The sequence below is a fragment of the Mustela lutreola genome, chromosome 10 (genome assembly GCF_030435805.1).
Source record: "Mustela lutreola isolate mMusLut2 chromosome 10, mMusLut2.pri, whole genome shotgun sequence".
Lineage (NCBI taxonomy): Eukaryota > Metazoa > Chordata > Mammalia > Carnivora > Mustelidae > Mustela > Mustela lutreola.
Window position 1 is genome coordinate 40,843,651 of NC_081299.1, and position 23,396 is coordinate 40,867,046.

The 23,396-nt window shown below is 36.1% G+C and overlaps 1 protein-coding gene and 1 pseudogene across 4 annotated transcripts in view; both read right to left on the reverse strand.

The window, feature by feature from the left end:
• Positions 1-23,396, reverse strand: part of EPS15 (epidermal growth factor receptor pathway substrate 15) — a 144,486-nt gene that overhangs the window by 50,847 nt on the left and 70,243 nt on the right. For all 4 annotated transcript variants that reach the window (XM_059138093.1, XM_059138092.1, XM_059138091.1 and 1 more), the window contains one exon: positions 6,602-6,674. In XM_059138093.1, the coding sequence (XP_058994076.1) occupies positions 6,602-6,674 (73 nt within the window). The remainder of the gene's footprint in view (positions 1-6,601; positions 6,675-23,396) is intronic.
• LOC131810318 (calmodulin-like) lies at positions 19,022-21,625 on the reverse strand (annotated as a pseudogene).

Consider the following 23,396-nt stretch of genomic DNA (forward strand, 5'->3'; position numbering starts at 1 on the left):
AAAAAAAAAAAAAAAAAAAAAAATCATCTCTTAAAAAGCGTAACACTAATCCATACACAAAAGGGCCTACTCTTTCAGGAAGCAAACTTAAAAGTTATTAAATTGCACAAAATCAAAATGAACAGATGCAAACATACATACTACAAGAATCAGAATCAAATTTCACTGCAAAATTACTTGTAATGCTACCACCACTGAAATACAATTTCCCTATCAATATCAGTATTCCCATATTCTTGGCTATTTTATTTTTGGTATAGTTTGCTTATCCTGAGACTAAGTGAAGGTAACAAATGCACATCTCCTTCTTGGCGCACCTGCCCAAGCCCCCCCTCTGCCAACCCTGCCCTTGATTAGGGCAGTCACAGGCTCTCCTAGCAAACAGTATCTTCCACTAACTAGGATAATTGTCTCTTAACTTTAAGGTAGTCCTTTGAGAAAATCCTCTTCTGATTCAGTGCACGACTTCAGCACTATCAAATGCCATCCTATCAAGTAAGTGACTGAAGTCATTTGCAGAAGCCTTCCTGGTTATGCTCTACTTTCCACGGTCATGCTCTACTTGCCTATCTGTGCCACCAAAAGAAGAAAAGGAGGATAACGGCAATTAAGACTCTTGAAAGAATGCAGTGAAAAAACTACAGTAATAGAGTGCCAAGGTCTGTTTTAGAAAAATACCAAAGCAGCCACATCCAAGGTTCCTCATCAAAGAAGGGATCTTTGAGCTAGTATCTTGGCTTTATTTAAAAAGAACTTTCAAGGAAAACGTCCTGTTTTCTAGAAATCACACAAGTTAATGAAAATGATAAACTCATCCCCATCCTTCCAAATCCCATGAAGTGTGACAAAGGTAGTAAAAAAACAGAATTTAAACAAATACATAAAAACTCTTAGCTACAGTAAAAGAGTAAAATTTATTTTAGCAATCCAAGTGAGTTATACAACTGAAGAAGTAACTTAAGTATTAAACCTATTAAGCATTAGCAACATGAATACATTTGCATCTGTTTCACATAAAATACAGAATAAAAAATAAAAATACCACCAACTTATGAATACTCACTTAAAAACCCCAAAGCATATATAAAGACATGTACTTATACTAGTATATCTATACCTAAAGAATTATTAATGAGAACAGGGGGAATTTTAAATATTTTAGTAATCTTATAAAAATGTTATTTAACTGATTTTTAAAATCCTACAGACTAATCCCAAACTAGAAATAATCAGGTACATTCATTATGTTGGCCTAATTCTCAAAATGGAAGTTATAGGAATATTCTTTTTTTTCTTTTTTTTTTTAAGATTGTATTTATTTATTTGAGAGACGGAGATCACAAGCAGTGGGGAGTGGTAGAAGGAGAAACAGACCCCCCTGCTGACCTGGGAGCGGACTGTGGGACTCGATCCCACAGTTCTGTGATCACGACCCTCGCTAAAGGCAGACACTCAACCAACTAAGCTACCCAGGCACCCCTACAGGAATATTCTTACTATTAAAAAAGTACCAACTACAGAGCAAGATGTTTAGGTCAAAGAACAGAAAGGAAGTCTATTAAACTAGGTGGGTGTTAGAAATCCTCACCAACAGCCTGCCTTTATTTCCCAATCATATGCTTCGCAGCATGTTCTAAGAGCATTATCGCTAGGAAAAGAATGTTGAGCTCATGTATCTAATTTTACTTCTACCCAAAATAAGTCATCCCTCTTCATCTAAGGGGAAAAAAAACAACCCAAGTGATTAAAATGAACCAAAAAGGGACAATTACTATGATTACTAAATCTTTACTGATAAAGTACAAATAAGTGGGGGGCCTCTTTTGCAGGACAATAGCATGAAAAAGCATGAACTTTACAGAAAAGTATGACTTTATGAATCTACCATGCTCTCAATCCTTTCTGTGTAAGGTTTCTGGGTGTGTCTTGGCTATTTTTAATTTCATCTACAAAACTGAAATTTACTCATTTCTATTGTGAACAGCTTCCTTAAATTTATCTCCATCTAATAATATATTATCAAATATAGTGAAAGAAATTTTCCACAGTACAATTTCTTACCTTAAAGAGTTTACAATAGAGGCTGGAAGATACTGGAGTCACACACACCACATAGCACAAGAAGATAACCTACTGGACATACCATCTAGGTAAATACACATTCCTCTGGGAGTTCCAACATAGGAAAGACTGATATAGACTAATAGACAGAGAAGGAAAACTTTTATTTAGAGAAGTGGTGGGATTTGAGCTGGGCTTTAAGGCATGGGCAGAATTCACATAAGCAGGGAGACAGGGAACATTCTAGATCACAACAGATCTAGAGGGTAGAAATAAGAAAGAGAATGTGTAGGGCACACAGAATAGAGGCAGACAATAAAAAAAAATAAGTAATATAAGAGGAGGATCTGTATCTCATCTTTTTTTCCTACCTCCAATATATCCATGAGATATGACATCCTCCCATCATTAACAGCAGCAGTGGGCAGCAGTAAAGATTTTCACAGCTGAGAGTCATGATACTAAAATTGGTTTAGGAAGAAGGGCAAGAAGAGGATGGGCAAGAAGAGCCTTATGATCTGATTTCTAAATTTCAGATGTTAGGTAAAAGGGTGGCGATAATGAGAAAGAAAACACTTACAAAAATAGGAGAGTCCAAAACTGAAGCCAATTTTTTTCAACAAAATGAGACTCATTTTAGACACATTGACTTTGAAAATGATAAACATCAAAAAAAAAGAAAAGAAAAGAAGATGATAAACACCAAAATGTTTAACTGGAGATGTGAGATTAGAGAGTAGAGGGCTTGATAAATATTTGGGAATTACCAGCATATGGATGCCAGTGGTATGAAAAAGGAAGGGAAGGTATCAGTCCCTGGCATCGAGGTATGTATTAAGGTATGTATCAGTCCCTGGCAAAGGCAACAGAAGCAAAGGGTCAGACAGGCAGGTGACTATCTGGACTATCTGACAGAACACAATTCAAGAAAGCAGGAACCAATGCAGAAAAGACCAACGGATCTTGCCTTAAGATTATTATGGTTCTGGAAAGAAAAATTAAAGCACAGTTGTATGGGTAAACAAGCAAACTAAAGAGGATTACCTGAAAGGACAGGAAGAGGAAAAAATGGCCACATAAAGAAAAAAGAAAAGAAAAAGCGAAAAACAGGTTGGTAGCTAACGTGGCAATAGTAACAGAAAAACAAAAATCAAAAAACAAAAAAGGTTATTTTCAAACTGGTGAGTCCTGTGTGTAGACAGCTCTAAGTGAAGAAAGAAGTCAGAGAAGGAAGAGCTTGATGATGAAGGGAGGATAGATAATAAGTAGATAACAGTAGGGTATAGAATTCTATTACTAACCAGAACATTTACTGAACTTTTACATGGTACCAATCACTCTGAGGCACTGTAACTGCATTATCTCATTTTATTCCTACAGCAACTCTTAAGTATTTGGTATTTTTATTCTTCCATATTACAGAATAGAAAGCTACTGTGTAGAGTGTTAAATTACTTACTTAGGGTTACAAACCTAGGAAGAGTCAGACCCAGAATCTGAAATCAAGTTTGTCAGATACCATGTAGTTCCTACAAACTTTTATGCAACACTGAAGAAAAGTACACAGGAGAGTGAATTCCTAATTCCTTAACCACTCACAAGAAAACTTTAATAAAATTGTTTATAGGCAATTTAAAGTAGGAAAAAATGTGGGTCTGCCTTCTCCCCTTAACAGAAGTCCAAACCATATACCTTTGAGATAGAATGGCATTTTATAGCTTTTTCCCCTTGGATCACTTTGGGCCTACTTTCTCCACAGAACTTGATGAACTAGCAGTATACCTCATATGCATTCACAGTGATCATTTCAGGAAAAAAGTTGAAGTTAACCACTGGTTTGTTTTTCAAGAAAAAAATCTTGAACTGAAAGTGCTCAAGACTGTAGTTCACAGGAATACAGATAGGAAACAAAAATTTAGGAATTAATTATGTAGCAGATTTCCTAATTTATCTGTATTAGGACTAAAGACTAGAGAGATACAAAACAAAAAAGAACTAGTCTTTTGGCACTTTGGTTACATCTAAAACCTGGTTTCTGTGCTTGAGATATGAGCTCATATAATTACTATCTATGACTTTATAAATGCGAAGAAAAGCAAGAACACTCAAAAAGCCAAGTTTGGATTAGGCAGATACTCACTAATAGGTCAAAACTACCTTATTTTTCTCCTGTCTTCACTTAGGCATTTCTCATTTAGAAAGTGGGGGTCAGAAAGCACTGAAGTTCTTTGATTCTGCTATTAATTAATAATTCCAGTAAACTGCTTTTTGCCATAGAAATTAGAAAATAGGGGCGCCTGGGTGGCTCCAGTGGATTAAAGCTTCTGCCTTCAGCTCAGGTCATGATCTCAGGGTCCCAGGATTGAGCCCAGTGTCAGCCTCTCTGCTCAGCAAGGAGCCTGCTTCCCCCCTCTCTCTCTGCCTACTTGTGATCTCTGTCAAATGAATAAATAAAATCTTTAAAAAAAAAAAAAAAAAGAAAGAAAAGAAAATAGAGCACTAGCACTAGTTACTTACAGATATTAATTATCCATATCATTCCTTAGTCTGTGCCTCATTACCACTGGGTAAATCAGAGTTAATCAATAAGTAATGAAATCTACTTATTACCACTTCTGCTTCAGAAAACTGTGCTTCAGAAAACTGAAAATAATCACCAAAATTAAAAGTTTTAATTACATGTAGATGTCATTTATCCATGTCATTCTTAGTCTAGTGTCTCTTTACCACGTATAATACAGAGATACCTGTATAGGAGTGGAATGAATAATGAATCTACTAATACAAAACTTTAATCCAAAGTTCTCTTTTCAACGAACTTATGTTCAAACATTACAACTTGGTCTGTACTAAGCATGCTCCAAGATGTCTTTTATTTACAGCACCCAATGAAGAAAATAGACTCCCTCTGCTAATTAAACATTCTGAATATAGCAAAGCTTAAGATTTAACATACACCTTACCACTAAATGAAAAGGGACAAAAAAAATCATAAAGAAATTTTGTCGAATAACAAAACTTCTAAAATTGTAAGAAATCAAATATTCAAGAACAGCCCATTTAGCCTGAAAGGAACAATATAAATTTCAGTATTGTTCCAAACCAGCCTTGTAAATTCAGTCTCAAAAGATGCAGAAAAACCAAGGTAGATGTACATAAATAACAAAATACTGTCCATCAGAAAAACCTTCACACTTCGAAACCCTATCTGGCTAAATTTAGAAGCTGTCCCATGTTACATCAGTAACTGTATTTCTTCAGATTAAGGAAATTTTTATAGATTATTTTATCTCCCATTCTTAAGCTATTTTCAGTAGTAACTGCTTAAAGTCTGTGTCTCTTTTCATTTCCTAAGAAGCTCAAAAACTGCATGGAAATAATGTAATGGAGGTAACCACCCCCCATTTCACTACCACAAAGGGAAATATGTTAGTGATGATCTCTTGACTTTTCCATCATCTTTAGGAAAATTCCAGTATATACAGTAAAGGTAGCAATCTAATAAAATAACCAACTTGTAACAAGAAGTCTCTTTGGCTTCTTCCTCAATCTCTCAGTAAATTATTCTCTGCACCCAGGCATAACACATCTCATAGACAATCTCGCTGCATGTCCTACATCAAAACAAAACAATGGATCTACCAATTTAGAGCTTTCATTCATTTAAAACTATCAGCACAAGCACAGAAATCCAACATATAAGTAACATGTTTTAAAAGGCCCACCCATATGCTTTTACTGGCAACTGATAATAGTGCTTCTACATCCAACCTCCTGTATGTGCTGGTATAACATTCGGGCAACAGTGCCCAAATAACATGGTCACATGCACTGTTTATTGCCCTAAATGCAACACTGCTCAATTTTCTATTTTTTTTTTTTAATGTTTGAAATACCCTTTTTTGTACCATTTCTCAATCAGAAACTAAGGTTTTATTATCTTTTCTATTTGTAAAATGAAGGTACTTAATGCAACACTTAGTGAAAATGAATTAAATCTCATTATGCTAAAGTTTAAGCTATCCTGGCTACTATGCAACTTACAAAATGCTATTTTAAATTGTTTCATATCATTTCCCACCCTACCAGTGTTATGAGAAACAGCCCTTTAAAAATACTAGGTCTCCTAGCTAACAAAATTTCACATTCATAAAAAGCAATTTGTGTTTTGATGATGATGGTGATGGTGATGATGATGATCTCATTTAATTTTGTCGGTATAATAATATTTACATCACAAGTCATTCAAACTTACCTTTAATGATACGATATATAGGTAAATATTATCTTAAAAATACTTTCAAAACTAGAAATTTATGCTAAAAAATACTGCTTTCTCATTGCAGTATAATCTGTGCAGGCCAGAATTCAGAGAAAAACTATCATTCTGCAAAAGGCAAATATTTATGTCACATAAATAACAGGTATTTTCTTGACCTACCCATCAATACCACAACCATCATACAGTAAATGACCCTATACATTTAAAATGAATCCTTCTAAATCAGAAACAGAATACTGAATTTTATAGTTCACTTACCTGAACCTCGCTTGTCCTCTGTTTGATAGTATCTTCTTTCTCCTTAAGGTCCTGTTCCACATTGTTCTTTTCCCTAGAAGACCAGCAAACAATGCAAGAATATTTGAGAACATCAGCTACAGCCGGTATGGTTATCCATCCTCCTAACCCTAAATCGCTTTTTAAATACATAGTGAAACATTCAATTTTTAACTGAAGGGCAGAGTTTTCCACCCTCTTTTAATTATTTATGGAATAGAAATCAATATAAGCTCTGTTTGTTAAAAAAAAAAAAAAAATGCTTTCTCACTAAAATGTGGTGAAAAGAGAATAGATTAAAAAAGGAAGAGGAGAAAAATAATCAATGAAACACTCAGGTTTCACTGATCTCACTGTTGCTATGGAAATGATGTCCAATGAAAACTGCTGGTGAAAAAAGGAGGGGTTGCATCAGCTCTGTACGCTTAACCCTTAAGTACCACTGTCAAATCAAATGAAAATGGCTAATAGAAATAGTCAACAATATTAAGGAAAAGGACATTTTCTGAAGTGTTAATTTCCCCTTAAATCACTGGTGTGTACCAATTTTAGAATGAAAGAACACAGAAGAAATGGGTAAGACTGTCAATAGACAATCCATTTGCTCCATCAAATACTGCTCTACTCAAAAAAGCTATTTTAGGACCACTTGTCAATTCCAGTTGATCAAATACATAAAACAAGGTATACTAAGTAAAAACAGAATCACATTTAGCATTTATCTCGTTCTATACTCTTCCGATCAAAAATACTAGGATCCACTTGTAGTCTGAGATATATTATCTAAATTCTTACATGCTTCCATCAGAGCTACATTCCTAATGAATGAGTCCTAAGCAACCTTAGATTCAGAATTACAATATAAAGCTATTTCTTTTGGAGTAATAAATTTAACTGCTTGTACTGAAATCACACACACACACACACACACTGACTTGCTCCCTTCATTTTTTTTTTTTTTTCTTTTTTACAAAACGAGAGAAAAATCCATAGAATTCTACAGCAATACATTTTTGGGTGGGAGGAAAGGTAAAAGAAGGCAACATGAAGCAGGGGGATGGCATTTAAGAAGTCATCCAAACTAGTTCTGCAGAGTTCCTCCTTAGAGCTTCAAGCCTATTATTTCAGTTTCATCCCAGACATCATCCAAACATAAGCTCAGGCTCCATTAAGCTGTAGCATAAAGGAAAGTGGGGGAAATTACACCAGAGAAGATCCTTAAGGGGCAACTTAATGCTATATTTACATTTCTCCCCTTTTTGGGGTGTATGAAATGTAGACAAAAATCAACTGTTTTGGATATGCAGGCATAACGTTCTTAAGATTTGTAAGGAAGAAAAAAGCCCAAGAATAAAACCTATTTGTATACTGTTACTTTTAAACACTTGAGATGGCCAAGGAGCTCACTAACCATTTCTCAAATGGGTCGCAATGTGGGTCGTGATGTTGCTGAGATTTTAAATAGTCCCTTACCATGTGAATCACTGTTGCAGCCCATTCCTCCCATACCTCAATCTACTTATTATGCAAAGGTCATCCCCACTCCCAACCCTTATAAAATTAGGTAAAATCAAAAAATAGAAATCACAGGAAGAAAAACCTAAATATACCACACAAATTCAGCAACCTCAATCTTGAAGAAAAAAAGAAATTTTCCTTCCCTCCTTATGTGAGCATAAGAATGTTTTCATTCCTGCTGCAGCATGTCAGAGGTAAGTCACATGAAAAACTAGCCCCCTCCCCACAACTGCAAATTCTCAGAAGCATTCCACACAGGGCAAGTATCAATTATGCCCCCTCGTTTTGAAGGTAGCTAATAACAAAAATAGAAAATATCACAGCATCACAGATCAGCACCACACACTAGTATGCATGTTTGTATTCAATCCTTTCTGCTTCTGTTAACTGCTGTTACTGACAATGTCTACTCAAAGATCAAGTGTGCAGGCAGGAAAACAGGGCTACAAGAAAGCAGTGAGCTGACAACACAGCCAAGAGAGAAGAGTAAGAGAGCTTTTTAAAAAATAAAAATAAAAAAAGGAAGCTAGCCGGGTGACAAAGAAAACAGATTACAAAGGACTCTCAGCTCTCACCAACAAATAATACAGTCTCTGTTTGGGTAAAATGAAGGAAGGTTAAAAGGTAGAGATTCCTTTTCATAATTTTGGGTGCGGGAGTAAGGGGAGCAGTAGTGATCTCTCCAAACATTCCCATTTTTGTTTATTTCCAACTAAACAAAAATATGAGATTGTTAGGCATTAATTCTCACAGTACTGAGATCAATTAAATTTAACTTCTGATCCACTTTTATCTAGTGAAATTCTGGTCTCCTAATAATTCTTTTATTATCAAAACCAAGTAGTGTATGATATATTACTAAAGAGAAGATGTAAAAAAAACAAAACGAACAAACAAAAAAAAACATCGGTTCTATTACTATTAAAACCATCACAATTGGAAATCTGTCCTATAAATGAAACTAAAAATCAAATTATTTTCTCATTAACTTAGATTATAATTTCAGGGATGTTGTTCTGTGATATTCCATTGACTCTTCTTCTTTTTTTTTTTAATTTAAATACAATTAGCCAATAGTATATTATTAGTTTCAGATGTAGAGTCCATAGACTCTTAACCTCTGTAGCTATCCTTCTCATTTCCAGCAAATAAGAATGGCTAAATACTTTTAGATGCATAAAGATGCTTAGGTGCAAGAGAATGGGACGTGGGTCATATTTCTTATATTCTCCTTTCTTTCAAATAACATATATTTTTCTGTGCATAACTATACAAAGCTTTCTGTTTATCATTAATAATTCAAAAACCTAATCTTTTCAAGATTCTGTGCCACATTAAAAAACATTTATATGCAGTTTCCCAAGGAGCCCACCAATACATGTGATAAGACAGATGCAAGATATATTTCAAAAATTGGTGTGTGAGCATTTTTCCCAAACCACTACTCATCCTGGATGACAGGAAAAGCTCTTGTGTTTTTAGCTTAGTAACTTCCAGAAGAGAAAAGGAATGATCCTACATACCTCCTATCTTAGATTATCTCTGTGACCCTGTTAACTCCCAAGATGCTGGCACATCCTAAAAAATCCACAAATACCAAAGCTTTACATAAAGAAAGGCTGGGGATAAGGCTCCCTAGTTTCCAAAAGCTGCTGGTTCTGATTTGGTGGAAGCTAATATGCGAACCAGCAAGAAAACCAAAGCCCAAAGTTGACAACTGCATAAATTTACGATGAATTAGTCAAAGCTATTCACAAGGACAGTGGGGACCCAAGTCCATGCAGTTCACTTTCATTTCTCCAGGCGCTGTTTATGGGGAGAAGGGAGTGAGCCATCTGTCTTAATTTTGATATAATACCACACTGTCAGAGAAACAGATTTAAGTCACCTTCAAAGCCCTTCCCAGAAATATAGTTTTAGGGTCTTTTCCTGAAAATAAATCTTCATTGTTTTCCAACCAGAGAACAATAAAAAAGAGAAAACAGTTGGAAACTAAAAACCAGGGGCGCCTGAGTGGCTCAGTTGGTTAAGCGACTGCCTTCGGCTCAGGTCATGATCCTGGAGTTCCGGGATCGAGTCCCACATTGGGCTCCCTGCTCAACCGGGAGTCTGCTTCTCCCACTGACCTCTTTCCTCTCATGCTTTCTCTCTCTCTCTCTCACACACACAAATAAATAAATAAAATCTTGAATTTTTTTAAAAAAAAAAAGATGAAGAAGAAGAAGAAACTAAAAACCAGTTAGTTAAAAACTCATGAAGAGTGACGCTTGGGTGGACAAGTCAGTTAAGCTTCTGCCTTTGGCTCAGGTCATGATCCCAGCATCCTGGGATCAAGTCCCACATTGGGCTCCTTGCTCGGCAGGGAGCCTGCTCCTCCCTCTGCCTGCCACTCTGCCTGCTTGTGCATGCACGCTCTCTCCCTCTCTCTCTCTCTCTCTGACAAATAAATAAATAAAATCTTTAAAATAAAAAATGTAGTTTAACTGCCAATAATCTCTTATCAAGCAAACATAGAAAAGCAAGCTATTCTCATTATTCTTATTACTACTCTGGTCACTACAGTAGTCTTTAGTAAAGCATGTAGGTCGTACAGAGAAAAAGAAAATGGGACTAAAAACTGGAGACTCAGATTCTCATCTGGATCTGCCATGAAACAGTTTTAGTTTGTTTGTTTTGTTTTCTTTTTTTTTTTACTCTGATTATCACGTAACTTTCAGAGCCTCAGTCTTCATTTTCATTATGCAGTTACTAATATCTCTACTATCTTAAGATTTGCAAGGTAAAATGTAGAAGATGTCATGTAATTAGGAAAAAAAAGCAAGCTGTGAACCTATGTTGTGCCTGCTTTTTACTGATAACATTAACATTACTTAGAATTCTAAATAACACTGATGGAGGAATTTTTAAATTTGTTAAAAGGAATTATGGGCTGCAATAAAATTTAGAAAACATAGATAAATGCACAGAATATATAATGTAATCAGAAATTTCTGATTACAGAAATGGAATAATCAGAAATTTCTGCCCCAAAATCTTGCTTAATATTCAAATAACTACTCTCTACCTTTAGAAACTCATTATATGGTTTTCAAAGCATAAGATTTGGTGTAAAATAGCCCAGAATTCAAATACAGGTTCCATCACAGGGCATCTTACTTAAATCACTGTAGTAGCAGTTATTTGTTCTGGCTGACCCTCCCTTCTCCTAGGACCCAGAAATCCTGTTGGGAGACTGCTCTGCTCTTTCTCCCTTACCTATCACCTTTCTGCCTGAATAGTTCAAATAGAAGATGCCATCTTTTTACAGATTCAACCTCTCTGAGCAATGAATGACTTGCTGGGGACTGGCTCCTGACCAAAGCTTAACCATTCTCATTACACCAACTCACCACTACAGAGATTAATTCAAGAAAAAGCCCATGACTAAAGACAAGGCAATCAGGATCTTTATCTAGGATGCCTTTATTTGGAACTAATAGAAAACTATTATTACCACTATACTATCTACTACTACTATCATTACAATAATATACTACTAATAGTAATTATAATAACACCAATATTATCACATGGAAACTAGCATTTATTAAACACTTACTACATAACAGGTATTACGTGATAAGCACTTTACATGGATTATCTCATTCATTCTTAGGAAGAATTATTCCTGTGAAATGATGGAGATGGGATATTTGTTGTACCTGCCTAATAAATAATAAAATTTCCACATAAAAACCTGACGTTAAAGGCAAGCAGACAGATAATCCTGGTAGGGCTTAGGCTCTGGCTCCTTTCCCTCATTATGATGGTTAATTCTATGCATTAACTTGGCTATGCCATGGTACCCAGGATTTGGTTAAGGTTAAACAAGTATTTGGATGTTGCTGTAGAGACTTTTTTTTAAAGATATATTTATTTAGAATTGGGGGAAGAGAGAGGGAGAGAATTTTTAAACAGAGTCTCCACTGAGTCCAGGAGCATGGAGCCAGACAGGGGCTTGATCCCACAATCCATACGATCATGACCTGAACCAAAAACAAGAGTCAGACACTCATCCAAGTCACCCAGGCTATTGTAAAGATTATTTTTTAGACGAAATTAACATTTAAATCAGTAGACTTTGACTAAAATAAATTACTCATCATAGTATGAATGGGCTTCACCCAATTAGTTTAAGGCCTTCATAGAGAAAAAAAACAAAAACAAAACAAACTGAGGTTCCCCAAGGAAGAGAGAATTCTATCACCAAACTGTCTTTGGACTTGAGCTGCAACATCAACTCTTCCCTGAGTCAGCAACCTACTGGCCTTTCCTACACATTTCAGACTTGCCAGCTCCCACAACTGTGTGAGCCAATTCCTTAAAATAAATTGAATATAGTATCTACTTTACATATCATATGTGGGGACTGCTGCAAGGAGTGAAAAAGAAATACACAACAAAACTCAATAATACATCCCTATGCAACTTTAAGACCTATCTATTGATTAAACAAATACTGAATATTACTATATAGCTGTTACTGTGCTATACTTTAAGGCTACAAAAAAACAATGAGACAGGTATCTCCCATTAAGAAACTCAGAATTTAATGTATTTGAAGGGTCTGGCAGAAAAACGTAAAAAGATAATTATGATGCAGAATACTGGGTGCCAGAATGGGCAAGCAGAGGTGCTGTGGGAATACAGTAGATGGGTACTTGACTCTCCCTGGAGAGCGTAAGAAAAGGCCTACCTGGTATCAGAGAAGGCAGGATCATTAACCACAAAATAAGCTGTAAAGATAGTAAATGGTATGTTTACCAACAGAAATTACTCCAGCCTGGGCATGCTTTGAGACTTCAGCTAAGCTTTGAAGGGAATAATGAATGTTGGACAGAAAAATGGCGTTTCAAAATGAGGGAAAGCTTGTACAAGAAAGCACAGAAGACGCCAGCAAAATGGCAGACTCAGAGGCAGGCTAAGAAGAAACCTTCCCAAATTTGATAAAATACACCAATCTACAATCCAAGAAGCTCAACAAATTCCAAGCAGGAAAACCCAGAGACCCAAACTGAGACACATTAGAATGAAACTGCTGAAAGACAGAATCTTAAAAACAGTAAGAAAGACTAGTCACATACAAAGGATCTTCAATAAGATTATCAGTGGATTTCCCAGCAGAAAACTCGATGACCAGAAGACAGTGGGATGATATATATGAAGAAGTGCTTTAAAAAAAAAAAAAAACCTAAAAACACAATCTGGCAAAACCATCCTTTCAAAATGACAGAGAAGTTAAGATATCCCCAGATAAACAATGGCTGAGTGACTTCCTCACCATTAGACCTGAGCTACAGGAAATGCTTAAGTGAATCCTTCAGGTAGAAATGAAAGATGCTACTAGGCAGTAACTCAAAGCCTTATCAAAATATAAAGATCTTCAGTGAAGGTGTATATACATGGACAAGATCAAAAACCAGTATTATTGTAATTTTGGTTTACAACTTCCCCTTTAAATTTTCTATAGGATTTAAAAGACAATGCATAAAAAATAATTATGTTAGTAGATACATAATGTATAAAGATGACTTATGACATCAATTACATAAAATGGAGGGGACAGAACTTAAAGGAGTAGAATTTTTTATGTGATTAAAGCTAAGTTGATATCAAGTCCAATTAAACCATTCAGTTTGGGAAGATGAAAAAATTCTGGAGATGAATAGTGGAATAGTTGCACAAGAATATGAATGTACTTGATGACACTGAATTAAATGATTAAAAATGGCTAAAATAGTAAATATGCTATGTATATTTTATCATAATAAAAAATAATGAAAAAGAATAAAGTACAGGGGCGCCTGGGTGGCTCAGTGGGTTAAGCCTCTGCCTTTGGCTCAGGTCATGATCTCAGGGTCCTGGGATCGAGCCCCACCCACATCAGGCTCTCTGCTCAGCAGGAAGCCTGCTTCCATCTCTCTCTCTCTCTCTCTCTGCCTGCCTCTCTGCTTACTTGTAATCTCTGTCAAATAAATAAATAAAAATCTTAAAAAAAAAAATAAAGTACAGAGGTGAGAAAATTCTGGATAGACTAATTTATTTAAGATGGAGGGTTCATGTGTGGTAAATATAGCTGGAATGGAAGATCAAGGTCGGATAATAAAAGAATGTCAGTACTAGGTAAAGACAGTCTATTCTAATATACAGGAAAGGCGATTCCCTAAAGGTTTCTGAGCTGTGCTTTTCTGAACTCCAAATGGCATTATTTAGCAACATATTTGTTCTTTTTTTGCTGACTTTTGCTCTGTAGAAGTAGAGAGGAAGTAGAGGCTCTTACTTGCTCAGAAAGCTGATGACAATTGCTAGAAAGGCAACAGAACACTCGGACTCTGCTTATCTTGAGAACTGTCAGAAGTCTTGAGCTGGAGCAGGATAACAACTATAGAGAGTTGAGGAGAAAGTCTTGACTTATACTTCAAACCAGCCTTTTGGTTTGAAACTTAGACAGCTTTTCACTCTAAGAATTCATAGCGATTTGATAAAAACTTGAATAAAAGTTTGAGAGTAAAGACATTGATTTGTAACTTTAAGTATTTAATTTCTCTAAAAGTTACCTTAAATATATAATCTCTATATGACTGTATACTATATTCCATTCTTTCAACAGTTACTGAATATCTGCTAAATGCCAAACAAGACTGATGGAGGGCCCTACCCATAGTTTGCTGGGGAAACAACATAGCCATTAATTATGAAACAGTAAGACAAATGCTGTGACAGTTTAAATGCGTGTGGTTCTCCAAAAATAACTAAATTTCTTAATTCGCAAAGCTGACTGTTTTAATGAGTTTTATTTTTTAAAAATAACTCAAAGAGTATGTTAATGGGCATAAATTACTAAAAAGAAACCCTAGCTGAGATCAGGGAAAACACAAACTTTGGGGTGTTGCTCACACAACTGCTGCCCTGTCAGTGGCAGAATCCAAAATTTGATGGTTTGTTTTTATAAGGAGAAATAAAAAGCTTATTCTGTAAACCCCAACTAATTAATTTATTCTACTTATCTGACAGTACAAAAAGGGATGAAAAAAATAAATGTAAAACAAGGCCTTAATTTTCCTAATTATAAAACAGGGATAATAAAGTTGATAAGGAAGACTAATTTATATTACATCTAGAAAGACTTCAGCACAATGCACAGCGCAGAAGAAGTGCTAAATGTCAGCTATTATTACCACCATTCTACTACTTACCAGTATAAAAGTACAATATTTACTAGCTTTTTAAAAGTTGCAATCAAGCATCCACAGTGATGGCAGTTAGGACTTAAATAAGTGGGTAGAAACCGATTCCTAAATTCCTTTTGGAGCTAAAATTTCTTGGTAGATATTTTTGTTTCCCACAGACAGAATTCAACACATCTTAAAAATTATTGCTCTCTTAAACAAGATAAGAGCCCTTTAATAAGCTACCAATACCACAAAATGGAAGCAAATGTAATTTTTATAGAATATAAATTACTGAGACCAGAGCAATCCAAGACCAGAATATAAATGACTGAGACCAGAGAAATATAATGCAAGTCACATACATAATTTTAAGTGATCAAATTGCCATATATTAAAAAGTAAGAAGAAACAAGTGAAATTTATCATAGTATGTTTACTTAACCCTTACTTAGCCAAAATATTTACATTCGTTTTTGAAATTCAGCATATTTTATACTAACAGCACATCTTAATTTGGATTAGCCATATTTTAAGTGCTCAATAGCCAGATGTGGCTAGCGGCTATGTTTCACACAGCACAGACTTAAAACTTTAGCACGGAGGGTTTCAAATAAGTAAGTCTCCCTAAACAAAGGTTTTAAATGCCGAGCCATGCACTCTCTGTGAAAATTAATGAGACTGACTCCTTATTACCAACAAAAGCGCACTACAACCTACAGCTTCACTTACTCCGTCAGTCATACCACTGCTGAGGTAGTCACGATTGAGATCTAATAGTACCTCAGATCTTTACAGGGCCAAAAACAGGCCAGGTTGGGTCAAATAAGCAAAAGAGCTCCAGATTCAATAATAAGCAACGCTCTCTTCCGAGCTAATGGTTTCTAATGGTATGAGAACTGAACTAAACCAAAAACATAAATTTTTTAGAAGTTCAAACTGTGTGCTAATGCTGCCTTAAATAGGTTTTTCAAAAATCAGTTTCTAAATATGACTGAGATAGAGAAATATTTAGGAACACAAATTCTGGCTACATAGTTCCAGTATCTCTTTAACCGGGGAAAGAGAGAGTTCGTTCAGCTACTGCAACCAGGGTTTGCTGAGCACCTATTCAGTAAATGCTATACTCTAAGTGCTGAGCTGCTTGGTGGAGATGATGATGACGATGACAACGATGACAATGACTATGAACGTGTACTGAGAATCCGTCATGTTCCAAAAAGGTATTGAGCATTTCACATCGTATTAGTCATATTTCCATTTCACAGATAAAGAAACTGAGGACTAGATAGTTAATTACTTGGCTAAATCATGTCAGGAGCCAAACTGAGCAATCTGGTTGGAAAGCCATGCTCTGAAATATTATATTGCCTCATTAGAAAGAAGATACAGTCTGTGCTATCACACAAAGATCAGAATTTACTAGAGGAAGAAATATAATCCAGTATTGTAACCATTCTGACAGAAGGAAATTGAGCACTCTCTGAGCTAAGATAGATACCAAGGAAAGCTTCTTAGAAAAGAACTGTCTATTCTTCATCTGAAAAATTGGGATATAACTACTTATCCTTAAGTGATGTTGCAAGAATTAAATAAAAGAAATAATATAAAGCAGGCACAGCACAATATCTAATAACTATTACTGTAATTATCTACTCTGTTTACTGGCCCGAGACCAGGATAACAAACTGGCCTGACAGGATATAGCTTTTACTTCCTGATATTCTTGCTAAAAGGACAGAGACAGGAAGGAAGTAGAAGCTGACAGAAGACAAATAAATATTAACTCCTGCCTCAGCACAATTCACCAACACTATGCTATCTTAGTGAATGAAGCAAGTTCTGACTTTTCACTGTCAAGAACTTCTCTATTTGAGACAGTTTACTTTCAGAGCAAGGGTTCTTAAAAATGGACCCACAGATAGTTTTTAGGGTCTGGGAACTCCTGAAATAAATACAAAATGGTGTACATGGATACACATATTCTTTTGGAGGTGGCAGGGGCCTAAAAGCCTTTTTCAGATTCTCAGAGTAAATCCCTGACACAAAAATAGGCTATCAAAATATGAAAAATCAGGCAACTATATTTAATATCCCTGGGAGGATTAAAAATCCTTTTGTCTCTAAAATCCTCTTCTATAGACTTGAAAATAAGCTATTAATCAAAAGATCTTTTGTCTTTTCATCCTTTAATACATGGCTTCTGGTCTGCCATAAGCTTGACAGGAATTGAGTCTGTGAAATATTCTAATATTATAACATACTTCGATTCATTCATTCAACCAACTAACCTATACTGAGATTCAGTGGTGTCAAGTACTACATGCATTAACTTCTAGACCTATCCAAGTGAATAAGACATAGCCCCTGCCCTAAAGGAGTTCAAATTAAAATGAAGACCACAATTAAAAAAATGGTGAGTACTATTACAAAGAAATAAAGTTTCTAGAAGTAAAAAGAAAAAAGCAATTAGCAATCAAGATTTTAGTGAAGGTTTGAAAAACCAGATGATATTTAAGTTGGGTCTTAAAGCATATGTAAATTTTATAAGGTAAAAGGTATGCTCGGACAAAGGGAACAACAGGATGAGAAGCACAGTAAAATAAAAATGTGTGGCATGTTGATGGCGAGGTCCACCCACCACATGGCTTGAGAAAAACTGAGAGTGCCAAAGGAAACACATGGTGTCTTCTCTCAAGGAGTCTGATGGTGCCCTAGAAGAAAGGATTCTACTTTACTGTAGGAGGTGGCTAAGACAAAAGAAAGGTCAGGAAGCCAAAGGAAAACCATGGAAGAAGAGCCTTCGTGTCATACTCAGAAAAGTAAGGTGGATCCAGATGGGAATAGGACATCACTAAGGGATCTGAGTTGTATTTTATACACCAGCTGAAGGTATAAGGGAAGGAAGGAGAGACTCAAAGCACAGAGTCAATGAGGAAGTTATAACAGTAATCCAGAGAAGAGATAAGGGGTTAGTAAAACCAATAGCACAGACAGGACAGATTTCAGCAAAACTGAGTTATTTTCTCATCTATTATATAAGCTAAGCATTAGGAACAGAACAGTGGACAAATAGTCCTTGTGCTTAAGAAGCACATCGGTTAGTAAAAGATCCAAATAAAAGAGATGATTATAATAAAGTATTTAAATGCTATGATTACTATAAATAGTAAAACTATGTAAGATTTGATAACTATGAGGGTTAGGAGGTAAACAAGTCAGAGAAGGTTCCCCCTTCCAGAGGAAGTGATGTCTAAGGTGAGATTTGAAAGATCAGAAGGAGGTGATCATGCTAAGGAGATGGAAAGGTAGGAATGATTTTAAGAAACATTTCAAAGGTAGAAGAATAAACAGATAAGAGGAAGAAAAATCTCAGATTTCAAGCCTGAGTGACTAGATGAATGGTGACATCACTGAGAAAGGCAAAATAAATGAGACAAGGAGAGTGGTCAGGGGAAGACTGGGAAGTCATGTCTACTGGACATTCTATAGAAGGCAAATGAAAAATATAGGTCTTAGGCTCAGGCAGGAGATCCAGTATTTGAAAAGATTATGATATCCCACCTATATTTTAAGTTAATGGTCTTACTATTGGACAAAAAGACTACCATTTGCAACTTGGAAAGGACAGCAAAGTGTAATTTCCTGAATAGCAATGCTGATGGTTGTGCTAAAGTCCACGGCCACAGGCTACTCTCTGCTGGCTCCACGTCATGGTTCACAAAGCTTTAAAAACACAGAGTCCAAAGATGCTCCCTTGGTAAAGGCTTCTTTTTAAAAAATTGTGTGAGTGGTGAGAGCCCAACACCCATTTCACTCTAGTGCGATGAGCATGATGCTAACTAATACACGGAGCATGCCACCTGGATATGTGGATCACTACGGGTCGGGGCACATGCAAGTATGAGAGGGGCTTCGTCTAGACAGTTTATCCTTCACCTATTTTTTTCTGTACAGCACCCTGAGGTAAACCAATTTTAAATGTTTGTTTTGAGTAAACCAGTTATGACGATTTATGCTAACAAACTGAACTAGAAACCGTTTGAGCAAGTTTTTTAATTTTTTTCATTTTTCAGTTTTAATGCAAATGCCTGAATGTACTCAATTGTCAAGCTCTATGCATGAAAAACTGACCAGCCCAGTGAATTAATCATTAGCAAATGGAACTACAAGCAGTCCACTAAGTACATCCTGATCATTAAGGGAGTATAAGTATTTATATTATAAAAATGATACATAGCTTGTTCTTTAAGAGACAGGGCCACCAGGCAATACACGTAAATTTTGTGTATATGGACAGAACACATTTTTGACATTCAGTTTTGCTCTCTAGAAACAATGAATAAATGAACTTGGCGGGGGGGGAGGGCAAGAGGTAAATAAAAGATTCAATTTGATTCTTCTGGCGAGGTGAAAGGAGTTAAAAGCAGGTCATTCTTCAGTATTATCTGTGCAAGTCCTTCATAGTTAACTTGTCCATCTCCATAAATATCCACTTCTCTTATCATTTCCTCTACATTTTCTTCATCTGTTAGTTTTTCTAAGTTTCTCATGACATGACATAGTTCTGCCACATTGATTAACCACTGCCATCCTTATCAAAGACCTGTCAAATAACTCACCAATTCCTTCTTCACTGTATATTTCATTTTTCTAGCCATCATAGTCAAAAACTCTGGGAAGTCAATGGTGCCATTACCATAAGCCTCCACCTTGTTGAACATATCCTGCAATCTGGCTTCTGTTGGGTTCTGACCCACTGACTTCATGACAGTTCCAAGTTTCTTTGTTGTGAAGGTACTATCACCATTGTTTCAAATAGGGAGAAAGCTTCCCTAAACTCAGCAATCTGTTCTTCAGTTAGCTGATAAGCTATGGTGTGAACGAAGGGAGATGGAGCAAAGGGAGTGAGGGTGGCTGCACCAGCACAGGGGCTGGAACAGCAGATGGGGGTGCCACCGCTGCGGTTTGGTGTGCGCTCAGTGAACTGCCAATATCAAACAGCACTGAGCCCATGAGGCTCCCAGCACCACTGCCCTGGTATTACAACTTTTGCTTTTCCTTCTTTAGGTTAAAAATATCATGCTAATTTAACCTGACTGACATAATTAAATTCCTATATAGAAAATGTTGAAGGAATTATATTAAAAATGTAAAGAAAAAAATGACAAAAAGGCGTCCTGCCTCAAACTCTCATATTTTCAACTAGAAAACAACTTCATGAACCAGAGATGGAAACGCCTCATTTTCTGGCTAGTAACAAAGAACATTCTTTACCCAACTAACTCTTTAGGTTATATATATCGCTTTTCTTATCTCTTTTGATTTTCCATGGTCAAAACAAAATATTATTCTAAGAAACATACTCTTTTCTCATTATGCTCTTCTATTTCAAAATGCTTACTAGTATGCATTATAACGATCACAGAGAGGGAAAAATTAAACTGGTAAAGCACTGTATTCATTACATAGTCATTACGATTCCATATTATGTATTATTTAGTTGCAGGTTTGGTCACTGGTCTGAAATTATAAATCTTCATCTAAAAACCAGCAAATAAGGGGCTAATCTTGGGATGCCTGGGTGGCTCAGTCAGTTAAGCATCTGCCTTCAGTTCAGGTCATGATCCTGGGGTCCTTGGATAGTCTTGCATCAGGCTCCTTGCTCAGCCTGCTTCTCCCTCTGCCTGCTGCTCCCCCTGCTTGTTCTCTCCCTCTCCCTCTCTCTGGCAGATAAGTAAATAAAATCATTAAAAAAGGGAGGGGGAGGCTAATCTTTTATCAGATAGCAATGTAGTAAAAGCCATAAGCATAATCTGCTTAAAATTCTTTTTTCCTGTTTTATTGTTATACTTACCACATCCTGATATATTAATAAACAATTCAAAAGCTAAAGAGTAATACTATGGCACAGAAAAAATTGTTATTCACAATCACAAAAACCAAGATTTATAATGTAGTATCTTGAAGAGTTGGTGATATAGTGACCTAACACAAGCCATTTGTAAACGTGAATTTTAACAACATAATTTTAGCATGGGTTGATGAATCTCATTATCACATGAGTGGAGTTGACAGATGATAGACGTTTGCCTACACTGTAGATCTCATCTAAAAGAAAAGCCTAGGGAAAATATTTTCACAAATGCCAAATCATGTATAAGTGTTTTATACATTTATACTATGGGACTACAACCTAAAAACAAGGTTGTGGAGCTCTATGATTTTCTTAATAAGATAGTCACAAAATGTTAGATATGTTTTTATGTTTTAGTTGCAATTCACTATAAAGGACTGTCACTAGTATATCTTAACATTATGGTTATTAAAAGTCAGTGAAAGTTCAATTTACCAAAATGTAACTACTATTAGAAACGTCTGCACTGGCAAGAATGCCAGCGTTATGTATGATGCTCTACTTCCTATTAAAGCTCACTACAGAAACATTTCATTTATCAACAACTGTTAGAAGCCAAGCAAGTCCTAGAATATTGGGGCATATCTACAAGAGGCACAGAATACAAGTATTTTCAAATCTAGCTGTATATATACATTGAACACAATGTATACTACACATAAGGCAAGCAAAATAATGGACCATACAGAGACCATATGAAAAGTCTACACACCATTATAGACTCAATAATGAAATGTTTACTTCTTTTATTCTGAACCAAAATAAAAAATTGCTTTTTTTAAAAGATTTTATTTATTTATATGACAGAGAGAGACAGTATGAGAGGGAACACAAGCAGCCAGAGAGGAATAAGGAGAAGCAGGGTTCCCTCTGAGCAGGGACCCCAATGCAAGGCTTGATCCCAGGACCCTGGGATCATGACCTGAGCTGAAGGCAGAGGCTTAACCATCTGAGCCACCCAGGTACCCCCAAAATTGCTGTCTTAATGAGAGGCAAATATATAATAGAAGGAATGCAGAACTCTAACTTAACACAACTGGATTTGGGGTGCCACCCAGCCCTACTGCTGGCGTGATCTGTGACTGAGTTATTTTCATGAGTAAGGAAAAAATTGGACTATATAATCACCAAGGGTTTTGTTTCTGTTTTTGTTTTTTACTTAGTGTGATTTCAAGTGTAGAGGCTTTATGTAAATAGGCAAAAGTCCAATTTTTGCGCAGGAAATAAGAGTATCACAGAACTTAGAAGGCAGATAAACTCAAGACTAAATTTTAAAAAATTAAAAGCAGGGCGCCTAGGTGGCTCAGTGGTTTAAGCCTCTGCCTTCGGCTTGGGACATGATCTCAGGGTCCTAGGATCGAACCCCACATTGGGCTCTCTGCTCTGCTTCTCCCTCTCTCTCTGCCTGCCTCTCTGCCTACTTGTGATCTCTCTATCAAATAAATAAATAAAATCTTTTAAATAAAAAAATAGGGACACCTGGGTGGCTCAGTGAGTTAAGGCCTCTGCCTTCAGCTCAGGTCATTGTCCCAGGGTCCCAGGATCAAGCCCCGCATCGGGCTCTTTGCTCAGTGGGGAGCCTGCTTCCTCCTCTCTCTCTCTGCCTACGTGTGATCTCTGTCTGTTAAATAAATAAATAAAATATTTTTTAAAAATAAATAAATAAAAATTAAAAACAAAAAAGAAAACACAAACAAAAAACTACATAATGACACTGTGCCCAGACTTATTTTTATGTCAAGTCATATTGTTCAAAGAGATAGATGATACTAAGGCTAATCACCGAAATTACTATGGATTTAAAGCTATGGTGCCTTCAGTAGCATTTACCTCCCCAGAATTCATGCCTCCTTCTGGCAGAATTTTCATGACAGGATACCCACTCCTCTATGTGGTCCTGGTAACAAACTATCCTTCCACCACTCCATGACAGAGTTCATGGCAAATCAATAAACTACACATCCTTGGCCCCTGACTATTTCAGAGACAGGCATGGCCCTAAGCGAGTAAGTATGAAATCTTAGGGTTTTTGCAGAACTGCCAGAAAAGAGGTACTCCACTATATCTAAAATTACAAATACACAAGACTAAGTGTGCTACAGCCCTTTTGACAATATGATGAGAAATTCCATCT